The sequence below is a fragment of the Heteronotia binoei genome, chromosome 21, assembly GCF_032191835.1.
Source record: "Heteronotia binoei isolate CCM8104 ecotype False Entrance Well chromosome 21, APGP_CSIRO_Hbin_v1, whole genome shotgun sequence".
Classification (NCBI taxonomy): Eukaryota; Metazoa; Chordata; class Lepidosauria; order Squamata; family Gekkonidae; genus Heteronotia; species Heteronotia binoei.
This window is the reverse complement of record NC_083243.1, coordinates 82,144,527-82,160,978: the sequence shown is the minus strand read 5'-3', so window position 1 is coordinate 82,160,978 and position 16,452 is coordinate 82,144,527. Positions and strand designations below refer to the sequence as shown.

The following is a 16,452-nucleotide window of genomic DNA, read 5'->3' as shown; positions in this document are numbered from 1 at the left end:
TAGCTGTAGGACTGAAATTTGTATTCTTTCTTCTCTTATGGCAGAAAAGTGATCATAAACTTTCACATCAGCAAGTGGCCGTGAATGAGGGTCAGAACCCCTTGCCCATTTATCTGGCTATCAGCCTAAAAGACAACTATAGTGCTCAAGACTTTAAAGGTAATGTACTTATCCATAGCTGTATCAGTTATATGTGGACCAGTTTTGTGTTTCTACTTGTGGTGTTTTAAAGTGAACTTAGCATATTTTGAATTATTCATACATTTAATTATTTTTATTTATATACTGTCTTTCTGCCAGATAGCCCATGACAGATCACAACATCATTAAAGTAATTTACATGAATTGAATTTCATCCAGGACAATTGTTTGTGGTGCTTTGTGATCAGTAGATGTTTCTAACATCTCTGGAAATGTGACTGTGATCAAGTTGGCTTTTGAGTTCAACTGGAACAGAGAGACTCCATTAGCAAACAACCTAGCAAATGTATAACAATTCTGATTGGTATTTTATTCTTCGAGGAGGTCAGATCTAGGTATAAACTGATCACAAAGTACCTTGAACTTTCAGTATTGTTGAAAGTGGAGAAGGAAACAAGGGGGTCTGCCTATCTTGGACTTGATTCTCATCAACAAGGAAGAATTGGTTGATGAGGTGGAAATAGTGGGCACCCTGGGCAGTAGTGACCATGTGATTTTGGAATTTACAGTCTTAGGGAGGGGAAAACCTGTACGTAGTCAGATGTATAGGTTGAACTTCAGAAAGGCAAACTTCGACAAACTTAGAACTATGCTGGGTAAAATCCCATGGTCAGAAATATTTAAGGAGAAGGGGGTTCAAGAGGGATGAGACTTTCTTAAAAACAAAATATTGAAAGCACAATCACAGATGCTTCTGCTCTGGTAAGACTTCAACTAGAGTATTGTGTTCAGTTTTGGGCATCACATTTTAAGAAGGATATAGACAAGCTGGAATGGGTTTAGAGGAGGGCAACAAAGATGGTGAGGGTTCTGGAGACCAAGTCCTATGAGGAAAGGTTGAAGGAGCTGGATATGTTTAGCCTGGAGAGGAGGTGGCTGAATGGTGATATGATCACTATCTTCAAGTACCTGAAGGGCTGTAATATTGAGGATGGTGTGGAATTGTTTTCTGTGGCACCAGAAGGTAGGACCAGAATCATTTGGTTGAAATTACATCAGAAGAGTTTCTGGCTCTACATTAGGAAGAACTTCCTGACAGCTAGAGCGGTTCCTCAGTGAAACAGGCTTCCTTTGGAGGTGGTGGGCTCTCTTTTCTTAGCAATGCAGATCCTGTGAATTTAGGGGGAGGTATTTGTGAATTTCCTGCATTGCGCAGAGGGTTGGACTAGATGACCCTGGAGGTCTCTTCCAACTCTATTATTCTCTGATTCTATGATTTTATGGACACAGTTCATGTGATGCAATGGTAACAGAGGACTGTATTTTTGTTACTACCACCAGAATTTCAATTAAAATGATTTCTATGGCATAACAAACTCATTTGTTATGAGGGATGGATCTGACATTAAATGGGACTTTGTTGGGTTGGGCCAAGTGTTTCATAAAATGTAATGCCAGTAGTGTAGATACAAACTTTATAAAGGACACAGACAAATACAATAAAAAGTTATTATTTTTAACTTAAAATACAAACATGATTAAAACAATAACACTCTTTCCATATTTTGGTTATTTAATAGTCTTTGATAACTGACACCACCCAAACCTTCCTCCCCCTCAAAAGATGGCTACCTAAAATGGAACTATTGGGGAATAGTAGGATTTGGCAATACAATTTTAAAAACAAAGTATCAAGAAAAAAACACAAGCACCACAGCAGAAACTAAAAACATAAACTAAAAATATAAACACTGGACCTAGGAAGATATGAAATGGCTGGGCATTGCAAGCTCCGCCCCCCTCCCCCGGACTACTTAGAGTGGTTGTAGCTCTTCAGGTTTTTTATAGGTTTTTTAAAGGTTGGTTTGAAATAATAATTTTGGTTTTCCTCTTCAGCATTTGTTTTGCATTGCAGCCCCATATCAGGAGGGTATTTCTATGCAAAAACTAATCTTCCTATGCAAAATTGGAGTTCCTTGAGTTGGTAGAACTCATATTTTAACTGTGGTTGTTCCCAAACCTTCCCTCCCCACCCTTAAAAGATGCCTGCCTAAAACTGAGAGGTGGAGGAATAGTGGGATTTGGCAATGAATTTTTTAAAAATAAAACATCAAGAAAAAGCACAAAGATCACAGCAGAAACTAAATATATAAACTAAAAATATAAAATGCTCTGAGCCTAGGAAAGCATGAAATTGCTGGGCACCGCAATCTTCTTTCCCCTCATCCCACCTACTCAGAGTGCCTGTGGTTCTCCAGGTGTAATGTTCCCCTTTGGTTTAGGCTGTGGGCTCCCAGATTAGAGCACTAACTCTTAGGTCCATTCAGTACAAACAAGCTGGCTCTAAATACCAGCCATTTGCAAAGGAACAACTGGAGCTGTTGGTTTTTTGGAGTTAACATACAAAACTGGAAACTGAAACAAATGCTCTACCAAATAGGACCAAACTACATCATACAGATATTAGAGGAGAGCAGACTATTCCATTACATACAAAAAGTTGCAAAGAAAATGCAGAATGGATTTTCCATTAAGGTCTCTGGGCACAGATGGACTACTCTGGGAATGGAAAATCCATTCCACATTTTCTTTGCAACTTTTTCTGTTTCAATGGAGCCCAGAGGAGAAGTCAGCAATGATGAAGGCAGCCTTGTCCTCTGCTTCCTGCAGCTCAATTTTAAAAGGTGAGGACATGCAGGGGAGGGAGTAGGGAGAAGATAACTTTGGGCCTGATTAAAGCCCTTGGTGGGCCAGTTCTGGACTGCGGACCTTGAGTTTGACTCCTCTATGCTAGAGGAAGCAGAAACAGGGAAACACAGAGAAAGAAAGTTCCTGTTGCCAAACAGATGTTTGGTGGGATTTTCCTTCCTTTTTATTATTTCCTATGGATGGTAGAGAGGCCTGGTCTACCTGTAGGACCTCATGAAACTACAGGATGCAATGTGGCTATTATTTCTGCTGGGTAAACCTGGCCTTTCTGCCATCCATAGGAAATAAGGATGCAGTTATTTCCTACAGATGGCAAATCTAAGCTGAATGCCACTACTTGATGTCTCCAGTTCCTTTATTTTTTAACAGGCCATTATTACATAAGGGTAGACCAGATCCTTCTGTAGAAAATATTTAAAATTTAAAGGGCGGGAAATGCCACCATACAGCTGTGTGGTGGACCAGCTTTCTCTCTCTTTCTACCCCTTGGCTCCTGGTTCCTGAATCGCTCCCAGCATTCAAGAAGATATTTGTTGTTGTTGTTGTTACTCACAGAATTTGGGGATGTTTATGTCATTTCACATAGTCCAAGCCAACCTGAAACAGTTAATTTCTAGTTTATTTTCAGCTCATGTATATCTGAGTGCACGCCCCTAGTTTCAATATCAAAGAGTAAGTTTAATCCAGCCAGGTTTCTGTTGGATATGTCAGATCAATATGCTCATCTCTAATTATATCATAGAGCAAAGATATCTTATTTTTCACAGACCTGGCATTTAACAGAACCAGGGTCATGGCAGAGGAAATAGGAGCCAACGTATTTATTTGTCCTTGGAAGGGAAGGAAATTATACATAGGAAGTGCCTATCATGCTTCCATCTGTTTTGACCTTCACTGATTCTTCTGTTCCCACGCACCATACCTCCCACTCCCACACACCAACAGAAAATTATTTTGCATCACAGAAACTCAGTGCAAAACTATTTTAATAAGCAAAGTAGTGTGACATTCCTTAACAAGTCCCTTTAAAGATTGTCTTCCCTGGGACATCACCCCAGGATCACCTTATCAATGGGAATTTACTTAGGGACAGGTGGGGACCCATTAAAAACTTGAGACAAGGAGTCATTCTCCCAACTTTGCTTCCTTGCCTCATCTCACTTTTCCCCTCCCCACTTCCATATAATTCTTCCTCCCTCTCTTTTTCCTCACCACCATCTCTTGCAATCCTCTCGCACTCCCCCTTTCCTCATCACCCCTGTATGTCAATCTACTCTCTCTCTACCCCTCAGCCTTTTCAATGTCCCCCTCTTTCCTTCACAATTTCTCAATTTGCCTCTCACTTTCTCTGTGCTCTCTTTCTCCCTCCCTCCCTCAGATAATCCCCTCATTCTTTCTCTCCCCCCTCCTTCAGATAATACCTCCCTTCTTCTTACTCCCACCTTGGGAGTCACAGTGGCCACAGCTGCAGCAGGGCCCTTGTGAGCTGCCATGCCATGCACAGGTGACCTGGGAACTGAAGCAGCTGTGGTGTGGCTCCTAGGAGCCAGTGTGCCAGCTGCAAGGGCCCTAGGAGTCATGGTGATAGCACAGGGCCCTTGGGAGCCATGGTGATGTCCTGATTGTTGGGAGCTGTGGCAGCTGCATCAGGCCCCCTGAGAGCTGCCACTCTGGCTGCAGGGCAACCAGAGGCTCCACCAACAGTAAGTACTCTGTGCCTGCACATACAACATTTTTGTTTTGGGAGCATTTAAACTTCTCAGGTTTTTTTTTTAAGTTTTAAGATTTATCTGTAAACCTGGGGGCTTCTTCAAATTTAGAGAAAAAAATCTTTCTTTCAGTTTGGCCCAGATCTGCAGATTTAGATATACAGATAGAATCAGTTTCAAACTTTAAAATACCAAGCCAGTGACTAAAGCATGATAAGAGATAAGGCAAAATAGTTTTTAAAATAGCAATGGTTTATTTTGTACTATACACACACAAACACACAGATAACTCATATATATATATGAGTTAATGGTAATATGCAGGAGTAGGGGTTTTTTTTGTAGAAAAAGCCCAGCAGGAACTCAGTTGTATATTAGGCCACACCCCCTGACACCAAGTCAGCTGGAAGTGTGTTCCTGCTCAAAAAAAGCCCTGGTAATAAGTAACAACTATAGTAAAGGGTTCAGTTTTATAAACTACTAGGAGCAAGGCCTGTTGTGAAGAAAAATACAATGGGCTCTAGAAGGAGGCTCCAGGTGAGTGCCCTCCTTGCTGTCTTCCCACTCACCCAATTGAAGGCATTAGCTTCCCCCCTACCTCCAGGAGAGCTAATTCTGAGTGACCTCCAGTCTTCACCTGGAGATTGGTAACAGTTGCTCCCTAGGAGGAAATGGCATTGTACCTGTCTATGCCCTCCTCAAACTCTACCACAGAATCTCCAGGAATTTGCCACCAACCTGGAACTGACAGCTATAGTCAGGACTGGCCCCAGTGAGTTCTGCCTCAGAGACCTTTAGTGATACCTTTCAGAACAACACTCTCTCTCTGATAACATTGTTGGTCTTAAGCACCCTGCTTATCTGTCCACTCTGCGAAGCAACCATTTTCTTTGTCATCAGAAGATTAGTTGTAATTCTGAGTGATTTCCAGCCATCACTGGGAGATTGGCAACAATAATTCCCCGGGAGGAAATTGTTGGTTTGGTCTATGGCATTACACTGGTCTGAGGTTCCACCCCTCCTCAACTCCATCCCTTAAATATCTAGGAATTTCCTAACCTGGAGTTGGCAACCCTGTCTCCTTCCCTTTAGTTGCCCCTCTTTCAGGTTTCCACCAACCCCCCCCCCCCCAAAAGCTTCTATTTAGAAAGACAGCCTTTCTCCACAGTGGGGGGGACCAAAGCAGCTTACATAATTCTCCTGTCCCCCCACGTGATCTGAACAACATCCCTGTGAGGCAGGTTAGGCTGAAAGTCTGTGACTGGTCCAAAATCACTCAGTCAGTTTCTACAGCAAGAACTTATCTATGGCAGGCCCCACTCTGAAGCCCTGACTCCTATGCCTTCTCAAATTCCACCACAGAATCTCCAGGGATTTCCTGGAACTGGCAGCCGTAGTCAGCACTGAGCCCAATGAATTCTGCCTCAGAGGCCTTTAGTGATACCTTTCAGATCAACAGTCTGGCAGCCCTAGTCAGCACTGGGCTCAGTGAATTCTGCCTCAGATGCCTTTAGTGATACCTTTCAGATCAACAGTCTGTTTCTGACTTTCTCTGCTGTCTCCCTCCTCCTTCCTCCCTCAGCCAATTGAAGGAAGGTTTTCTTTCTCTCCTCTGTGAATCAGTGTGACAGGTGGCTCAGCCAATGGGGGAGAGCCAGTAACTGCCAGATCTAAGGTTGGTTGCATCTTACTGACAATCAGCTTTGCTGGGTAGCAACAGCCACTTGGGTGGAAGAGTGGAGTAGACTCAACCAATAGCACACAAGTACTCTTGATTGATAGTTTGACAGGCCAAAGGTTGATGAAGTGCAGTTCCACCCAGTCCCAATGAATCAGGATGCTGGGATTTGCCAACAAAAAACCAGTTTTTCGTCTATAACATTTTGTTTCGTGGCTTACATGGTTTCAAATCAACCCAGTAAACTCTGCTGTTAACACAGTAGCAACTTCACGGTCACACCAGCTGCTGGTCACTATAAGAAGATCTAATGAAAAACCCTTAATCCCTACACTGGCACATATTCCTCTCTTACACTTCTTGCAGGTATTTATTTATTTAGAAAATTTCTGTGCTGCTTCTCCAGAGAACCTGTTCAAGGAGGCCTACAAAGTAAAATATAATTTAAAACATAATGAGAACACAAAAGTCCTTAAGTGTTAAACTAATTTTTTTACCTAGCATAAAAAACTTAGCCAGGGCAATATGCTTCTGAGTCAAATTTTAGGTTGCTGTTTTTGACTTTTAAAGCTCTCTGCTGTTTGGGACTAGCATAATTTAAAGGCTTCCTACTTCTTTACCAATCTACCTGCCTTCTGAGTAATGGTGCAAAGAATTATGAAACTCTCCCCAGTAGGGTTGCCAGTTCTGATTCAAGAAATAGGTGGGGACTTTGGGGTGGAACCAGGAGACTTTGGGGGTGGAGCCAGGAGCAAGCACAACAGAATTCCAAAGGGAGTTCTGGCCATCATGTTTAAATGCCTTCCCTCCATTTGGAAATAATGTGTTGCATCTTGCAATTTGGTGCCTGAATTCACAACACAGTGCATGTGCGTGCGCACAGAGGTGACCAGTGGGAGACCACAGGTCACTGGATGTAAGGACGTAAATACACTCTGCCTATGAAGATCTGTGGTGGGAAATTTAACTGGCCAGGATTGGACCTGGCCAGGTAAGAGGCTTGTTCCGGGAGATGTATATAATCGGGGACCCGTCCCCGCCATGTTCTCTTTGTGATGTACTCACCAATAAAGAATGTTGCCTTCTGCAAGTCTAGTAACTCAGTACATTACACTGGCGACGAAGGTGGGATTCTAGCCAGGTAGTTCCTCCATCGGGAAATCGCTGACCTGGCTGAAGACGAAGAAGGCATGCAGTCTAGAGAGGCAGAAGCACCCACCGCCACCATGGCAACCCCGAGTGGAATGATGGGCCACATCGCAGAGTTCGACCCCGCCAAACCCAAAAGGTGGGAGACCTATGTAGAGCATGTCGACTGCTACCTATGGGCAAACGTGATTACGGACGACAGCCGGAAGTGAGATGTGCTCCTGAGTGTCTGTGGGGATGCCACATTCGAGATTGCCAAAGGCCCCCGCAAAGGTCACTGCAAAAACGTACGAGGAGGTAGTCAAACTCCTGACCGGGCATTTCTCACCCCCGCCATCCATCATCACCCGCCGATTCCTGTTCCACAAGAGAGATCAAGGGGTGGGTGATACGGCCACTGTCTACCTGTCCGCTCTCCGCTAAATCGCAGAAAACTGCAGCTTCGACAAGCTGGAGGAAGCCTGAGGGATCGATTTGTCTAGGGCCTCCGGGACAAAAGGCTACAGCAAAAGCTTTTTGCAAAGGAAGAGCTGACCCTCCAACTTGCCTTCAATGAAGCCACTGCGTTCGAGAGAGCTGCCAAGGCTCACTCCAGCCCTCGAGCGGAAGCTGTCCACCAGGAGGAGACGGCGTCGGGCAACCCCAAGGAGGAAAAGGCACATCAGCTCACTTTTCAGGCGGTCAAGGACATCCTGGTTTCCAATGCAGAGCTCTACCATTTTGATGAGTCCTTTCCAGTGATTCTAGCCTGCGACGCTTCCCCGTATGGGGTGGGCGCCATCCTGGGGCACCAACTTCCGGACGGGAGGGAAGTCCCCATGGCCTATTACTCTCAGACCCTGACCCCCGCGGAGTGAAACTATGCCCAAATAGACAAGGAGGCATTGGCAATCGTGGCTGGTATGTACAAATTCAATGACTACCTCTATGGCAGGCGTTTCACGATTGCCACAGACCACAAGCTGCTGCTGGGCCTCCTTGCTCCAGACCGCCAGACACCGCAAATCCTTTCACAGCGCATCCTGAGGTGGAACCAGTTCCTCAACTTGTACACGTATAAGCTAGTACACTGCCCCGGTAAAGCAATGGGACACGCAGATGCCCTCAGCCGCCTTCCGCTGCCTTCAATGGACCCCGACCCCTGCCCACCATGTGATGCTACTGGAGACTACCAGAGAGGCCTCTCCATGCCGCTGAGGTAGCTTGGGCCATGGGCAGAGACCGCATCCTCGCATGCGTTTTTGACTGGGTGGGTAGGGGGTGGCCCATGGGCAAACTGGATGCTGATTTCAGGGCATTTGCATCCCGCCGGGAAGAACTGTCCATACACAAGGGGTGCATTCTCTGGGGTAGCAAGGTGGTGATTCCCCCCCCCCTCCACTTTGGAAACAAGTGCTCAAAGCCTTGTATGAGACGCACCCGGGGATAGTGTATGAAGGCCCTGGCATGTAGTTATGTATGATGGCCGGGGATGGATGAAGAGATAGAGGGGTGGGTTAGAAGGTGCCTACCCTGCCAAGAGTTCTGGCCCGTCCACTGCTGGGAGTCCAATCATATATCGTGGTCCCAGATACACCTAGACTTCGCAGGGCCATATCATGGCCAAATATTCTTTATCCTGGTGGACGCCTACACGAAGTTGTTGGAGGTGATTGGAGGTGATTCCCATAGCTTCAACCTCCACCGTGGCTGCGGTCAGAGCCCTACGGAGGCTCTTTTGCACCCACGGGATCCCCGAGACCTTAATCACAGAAAACAAGACTGCTTTTACCTCCTGGGACCTCATCCAGCACATACGGTTCACTCCCTCCCATCCAGCCACCAACGGCCAAGCAGAGCGCATTGTGTGCACCACCAAGGAGGCCCTGGGTTGCATAGTACAGGGGGATTGGGACCACCGCCTGGCAGCCTTCCTATCTGGGAACCAAATCACCCTCAACCCAGTCACTGAGTTAAGCCCTGCAGAGCTGCTCATGGGGAGGAAGTTGACCACTAGGCTAGATAGGTTGCATCCAGACCGGGCCCCAGACCTCTGCAGCTCCCCCGAGACAAGAGAAACTGCTAGGGGGTTCTTTCCAGGGGATCCGGTCTATGTGAAGAACTTTGCAAGCGGCGGGAGTGGTTACCAGCCCAGGTGCTGCAGGTCACCAGGTCCTACTCTTACGAGGTCTCGTCAGAGGGGGGCCAGATCCTTAGGAGGAACATTGATCAGCTGCGCCACCGCACCTTGCCGGAAGAACAGGCAGAGACCAGGGGAGCAGGTAGTGGGGTAATAGTGGTAACGCCACCAGAAGCCACGCAGCCAGTGCCTGCCATGCCGGCTCCGTGGGCGGAGGAGCCCAGCAGCGGCTGGAGCGACCCCTCCCCTGTGGGGATGCAAGGAGAGGCCCCAGAGCAGCTACAGGCACTGTACAGCACTCTTCTGGTTTCACGCCACAATGAGGAACCAGCGGCCCCCGCAGCCACAGCAGCCGCTCCAGTTCCCCAGATAAAACCTAGAAGGTCGAGTAGGGAACGAAGAGCACCAGCTTACTTGAAAGACTATGTTTCTTGAACTAGGGGGGGAGAGGAGTGTTGTGTCTTGCAATTCGGTCCCTGAATTCACAACACAGTGCGTGTGCGTGCGCGCAGAGGTGACCAGCGGGAGATCGCAGGTCACTGGATGTAAGGATGTAAATACACTCTGCCTATGAAGATCTGTGGTGGGAAGTTTAACTGGCCAGGATTGGACCTGGCCAGGTAAGAGGGTTGTTCCGGGAGATGTATATAATCAGGGACCTGGCCCCGCCATGTTCTCTTTGTGATGTACTCACCAATTAAGAATGTTGCCTTCTACAAGTGTAGTAACTCAGTACATTACATAAAGGATAGGGGCACCTTCTTCGGGGTTCATAGAATTGGACCCCCTGGTCCAATCTTTTTGAAACTTGGTGGGTATTTTGAGAAGAGGCACTGAATGCTATGCTGAAAATGTGATGTCTCTGCCTCAAAGAATAGCCCCTCCGAAGCCCCATATACCCATGGATCAATTCTCCATTATAACCTATGGGAATCAGTCTCCATAGAGTATAATGGTGTGCCCAGCAGACATTTCCCTCCCCCCACTTTCTGATGACCCTGCAGTGGGGGAAGGGCCTCCAAACTGGGGGATCCCTTGCCTCCAACTGGGGATTGGGAACCCTACCTCTTGCAGTGCTGTGGAAGTAGCGGTTGTTAGAACAATGTTCTTAAAAAGATGCACAGCCAAAGAAATCTGCAGTGGCCAATCAGAAGCCCTATTGGGCAAAAAAAACACTTGGTACTTCCCGCTTTCTGAAAAATACTTGGTGGGCTCTGGGAAAGGTATTTATGGGTACCATGGTGCTAGAGTTGCTAACCTTCAGGTAGTGGCTGGAGATCTTCAGGGATTACAGCTGATCTCCAGGTGATAGAAATCAGTTCTCATGAAGAAAATGGGTGCTTTGGAATGTGGATTCTATGGCATTATACCCCACTGAGGCCCCTCCCCTCCCCAAGCCCCACCCTCAGACTTCACTGCCAAAATCCTTAGGTATTTTCCAACCTGGCAGCCCTACATGGCGTTACTATGTTGGGGACCCTGTTGGGGGCTGTGTTTACAACCTTCTAATGAAAGAATTTGTGAATGGGAGTCCTCCTTTGCATGTGTGGAATTCTGAGGAAGGGACTCCTTTGAACAGCAGGGGAAAGAGTGCTGTGTTATTTCAACCCATGTTCTGTAACTGCTTCCATTACTTTTTAAAAGCGAGTTCCTCATTTGCTCCAGTAGCAGCTGTTTTTTTCCTTCTGAGGCAAAAAGAAACACCTGCATTCTGGGTACCCTTTTCAGTTTTGTTATGTTAAAACTCAGTTTTGTTTTACTTATAGAATGGCTGGAATTCAGTCCTTATGAAGTGGGAAACTTAAAATATGGAGCATGTATTCAGTCAGAACATTTTGGTAGCTCATTCTTCATGGGGCGACTGATGAAGAAACTTCCAGAAATTCGAATCTGCTTCATGCTAGGTGAAATTTATGGTATCAGTTGTTTAAACAAAGTAGGGCTAGTCTGAAAGCATTTGGCAGAGTTTACACATGGAGATTTTGTTCCTATTTGTCATCCAAACTGGAGCAGTTCTTTTGTTTCCAAATGTCCATTTCATGCCCCCCTGCCCTGTTTTGCTGCAATCTATTCTGTATGATACAACAGTTTTGGGAAGATCACAGTCAAAGAGCTTTTGGATTCTGAATGGGGGGTGGGGGGGAAGCTGCAAACTTTTGAAAGTATTGCGAAATTACTGGCCTTTCTCTTGCCTCAGTTCCCAAAGCCACTCCCTCTACTGTAGAAAATTTGTCTTTTAAAACTTGATAGATTACTATAGCACAATAACATTATAATGATTTATTGACATAATCTACTAGATTCTCTGACTTTCTAGCTTTCATCTTTTGGAAATAAGTCTTTAGCCATTTTTATTGTAAAGATGTAATGGATGCACCATTCCCTTATATTTCCACAATGGAAAGGGCTAGATAGGTAGTTATAGCAAATGAACAGTGGGAATCTAGAGGATAATGGGAACAGATAGTTGTCCTGTTACTCAGTTAAAATAATCTAGCAAAAAGTCAGGAAAAGTCCTCTAAGTGTATGTGTGGAAAACAGCAGCTGCAGAGGGAAGTCTTGGCCCGTAGCTACGAGGGGGCATGTGGGGGAAAAGCCCCCCGACTTCTGGCCTCTTCCCCTCCCTCCCAGCCCCGATCACCGCAGCTTCTCCTGGCCTCCTTCCCCGCCCTCCCAGCCCCGATCCCCACGGCTTCTCCTCGCCTCTTTCCCTCCCTCCCAGGCCCGATCGCATTCTCCTGGGCTCTGCTACCAGCCTCTCCCCCCACCTCCCCCTTCCCACGAGTAGCCCTGTGCCTGCCGCCTATTCGTGAGTAGGCCCACGCCTGCTGCTTGCTCGCAGGGCTACTCATGAGTAGGTGTCAGGTGCAAGGCTACTTGTGAGTAGGTGGCAGGTGCAGGGCTGCTTGCGAGTAGGCGGCAGGTCCGGTGATTGGGGTGGGGGCAGAGCTGTGCTGCCTAGTCAGAAGGGCCAGGGCCAGACCTGCCTTTCACTTTCGTAGCCACCCTCCCTTCCTTGGGGGGGAAGGGAGGGTGTCAGAGAGGGACAGCAACTAGAGGGAAGGTTGTTTGGGGTGCTGGGGGGGCATCAGTGCCCCCCGAAAAATGTAAATGCCCCCCAACCTTCCAAATCCTGGCTATGGCCCTGAGGAAGTCTGAGGCTAGGCAAGTCTGGAGAAAACTTTCCTGTGGTTCATCTTTTGGCCCTGTGAATGCCTATGGAAGCAGCCTTCATTTGTGCCACTATGCAAGATTTGTTTGCATATGTTTTGTTATTTCAGTGACCAGCACAGCTGAACTAAATTATGTATGCCACTTTTCAGAGATAAGAAAGCCTGGAAAAAAGGGGGGAAATTTGGATCGTCTTTTGGCTCTGTGAATGCCTTTGCATTTTCAGTGACTACGGAAGCATATTTTCACTTCCTGAGAGTGTTTCTGTTAAAATAATACTTTTTGTTTTATTTTCTACAGAATTTATTCTCTAACTTCAACTTTATTTCCCCAACCTCTAAGAAGGCAAAAATTAAGATGCATATACTATGTTAGCACAGGGTGCAGCAATTTGCAAAGTTTTCTTAATTATTAGGTCTCCTTGCAATTTTCTTATAGAAAATGATAGCCAGATGCAAAGAAAGACAGGGCTGCTGTACCTTTAATAATTGCAAAGACAAAGAAATTTTGGCAGTTGAAGCTCAGCAAGTGTCCGCCCAGCTGCAATTTCCTTTTTTGCAAGCTTATTAAAGCCACAGGAGGCCTATCCTCTATTTCATCTGGCTGTTTAATCATGACCTCCCATCAGTTTAGGTATTTTGGAATAATTTATCTTGCTCTTAATAAAATGTTGGAGAGATCTGGAGGCAGCACTTTGGATTTGACTAGATGGCTGGTTTAGGGTTTGGGATAGTGAAGTTGTCACAGATCTGATGCTACATACACATTTTCCCGGCTGATGCCATATTTTATGCTGCAGAATGTTTATGTGAATTAAAACTCTGGTACTCACTCAGTGGCTCAGAAGTCATATATGCTTCTCTGACAAGCCAGTGGTTGGCCTTCTGTTCCCCAGTGTGGGACCTGCTCTGTTTCAGGAAAGTGGGCCAGGCCCTTGCCCAACGGAGCTTGTGGTTGGCTGGTGGAGGAATGGGCAAACTGCAAGCATCCTAGTCTTGCAGGCCTCATACTAGGCATAGAAGTAAATGTGATGATGGTAATTATAAGTGTGGCTTTCCATGAGTCACATAGCGGCTGGGTCCAGACTAGCAGCTACAGGTGCACTGGAAGCATCCCTAATCAGGCAAGCCCCCAAAAGGAGTGGCCAGTGAGTACTTCTTTTCTAGAAGAAAAAATCACCACCTGTTTGTTTAATACATGTAAATATCTTTTCTTTTATCTTCTGTCTTCTGAATATCTTTTACTCGCAGGAATGTGGAGCAGCATATTTTCATTAGATTTCATGTATTTCTGGAATTTGTCCATTGACTCTGAAGACTTTTGGAACAAGTGGACAAAAGACAGAGTAGAAGACATTGGTAACAGGATTCCATTTGACCTCTTCTGTTTTTAGATTAGTGTTGTCACACCCTTGTTTGAAAACACTGGTCACATAAATAATTAGCTCATTGTAATGCTACCCCCTCCATGCATTGACTGAACATGTGGGGAGAAACAATGGGCATAAGCGAGCTGGGTCTTCTCTTTGCCTTTGCATGATCACCCCACAGCAAGGGGGCATGGCCCCTCTATTAACCACCCTTCCCCTACTAGTGGAGGAGGGACAGGCCACAGCGGTGGACAGGCGGCACACTGGGGGGGGGTGTGTGCAAACAGAAGGAAAAGGAGGGGTGGGTGGCAGTAGTGGCAAGCTGGCGAAAGAGGTGGGGAGGCAGCGGTGCACTGGGGGGGGGTGCAAAGGAAAGGAGCAGGCGGGCACCATAACTGCGGGGGGGGGGGGAGGAAAAGGAGGGTTCAGCAGCTGGCAGGTGGGCGAAGGAGGCAGAGAAACTAGTGGCGTTTGCGAGAACGGCTCCCAGCCCTCCATGCAAACAGGGCCCTCTGGCCGCGTGGTTCTGCCCACCAAATTTCTTACCTCGGGGCCCCCTCCACCCAAAATTTTCTGGCTACAGGCCTGATGGTATGACCGTGTGGAGAAAAGGTTTGTGCATACATTCTTTCCTTGTGATTGAAGATACAGGTTACAGAATTTTGCTGATCACGGGAAGGGGGCATATGCACAGACACTTCTGTGCATAGCCACCATTCTCATGAACTGGTAATCATGTGGAAGTGCAGATCATGCGTAAGACAGAGCAAACACAGTCATACTGACTTTCTGTCCATTCATTCAGTAAAGGCATGGAGGGGTTGTGTGTATAGCCTTGTATGATTGTACTGTTATGTCTTTGATTGTGAAATAGCCCTGACATTTGAGGCCTTTTAATTGCAGGTGTTGGGACTAAAACTTGGAACTTCTGTATACAATGTATATTTCTGCTGACTTAACTGCAAGGTTATGCTATGACCCTAATTTGTTGGTCCCCATGAAAATAAGTAACCATTCTTTCTATCTTACACAGATGACTCCATTGTACCTTCAAGGCCTCATGAACTGGAAACTCGCACTGTCTGTTCTCAGGGCCGGCTTTCTCAAATTCTTCGAGAAGTGTTAACAGGACGTCCAACAATAGCAGAATATCCCAATTTCTTAAGGGGCTTCCAGATGCATAATGAATACTTGCAAAATAAGCAGTTTTCTACATGGAAAGGCATAGTAACACATCTTGATGTATGAAGATTTTTAGTCAGACATAGAAGATGTGCTCAGTTCTCCAGTTGCCTTAGTTCATAATCCTTCAACATTTTACAGAGTAAAAGGAGCATATTGTTCTCTGTCAAGTGAGCAGAGACTTAATTTTGTGGAGGAAACTCAATGAAAAAGTGTGGCAGTGTATTCCATCAGAGATATTTTGGAAGATAAATTTCAGAAAGCACATTTCCCTTTACAGGAAAAAGCAGGTGGACAATCTACATGAAACTCCACACAAAAGGACTGCTTTATGTCTGCTTTCACTGCATCTTTTTATGTGTATACCCTTCCCTTGTTGCACATTGAATTTGCATTCATCAGTTTTGCCAACAAGAATATCATCTATTTCACTCCAAATATAGTGGGTAGATTTGGGAGATAAAGGCCATTACTAATTACAAATTCATTATAGACCTAAAGAGTGATAAAGCTGCAGTACTGCAGTCCTAAACTCTGCTCAGGACCTGAGTTCGATCCCTGCAATCCCATCCTTCCGAGGTCGGTAAAATGAGTACCCAGCTTGCTGGGGGGATAGTGTAGATGACTGGTGAAGGCAATGGCAAACCACCCCGTAAAAAGTTTGCCGTGAAAATGTTGTGAAAGCAACGTCACCCCAGAGTCAAAAACAACTGGTGCTTGCACAGGACACTACCTTTACCTTTTTAAACATTAAATAGGTGCATCTGGAATGTACCTCAGGATCACTGACTTGGGGCAGGTAAACTAACCAGTCCTCAGTGTATCAGGTAATGACATTTTTAAAACCCCCCAAACCACTTGCTGGGTTGTTTCCGGGTAAGCCAAAAGCAACACTAGGCTAACACTTTTTCTAACTTTGGCACAGGCCCCCTACCCTGCTCAATGAGAAGGTCTTATGTGCCTGACAAGCACTCTGAGACTTGTAGATCATGAAAGTACATTAGACTAGACCCTTTCCTTAGTCCATAAGGTACCTTATTCAAACTGCAGACTTTCTGACAGGAGAAAGAATTTTGTGCTCTCTAGCAAAGGAATAGTGTGAGTCACTCCCCTCTCCCAAACTCAGTGCAAGAGTACAAGAAGTTTGGGAAGAAGAGGTTTGTTGTTCAGTCACACAGTCGAGTCTGACTCTTTGCGACAAAGTCATGCCAGGCCTTCTTGTCTT

General features: G+C 46.0%; 1 protein-coding gene across 1 annotated transcript in view; it reads left to right on the top strand.

Annotated features, from left to right (window-relative positions):
- LOC132589611 (cytosolic phospholipase A2 epsilon-like) overlaps window positions 1–16,452 on the top strand; it is a 106,481-nt gene that overhangs the window by 78,791 nt on the left and 11,238 nt on the right. Inside the window, exons 14-17 of the mRNA XM_060262360.1 lie at window positions 45–159; window positions 11,272–11,409; window positions 13,927–14,034; window positions 15,079–15,267. Coding sequence (XP_060118343.1) covers window positions 45–159; window positions 11,272–11,409; window positions 13,927–14,034; window positions 15,079–15,267 — 550 coding nt within the window. The remainder of the gene's footprint in view (window positions 1–44; window positions 160–11,271; window positions 11,410–13,926; window positions 14,035–15,078; window positions 15,268–16,452) is intronic.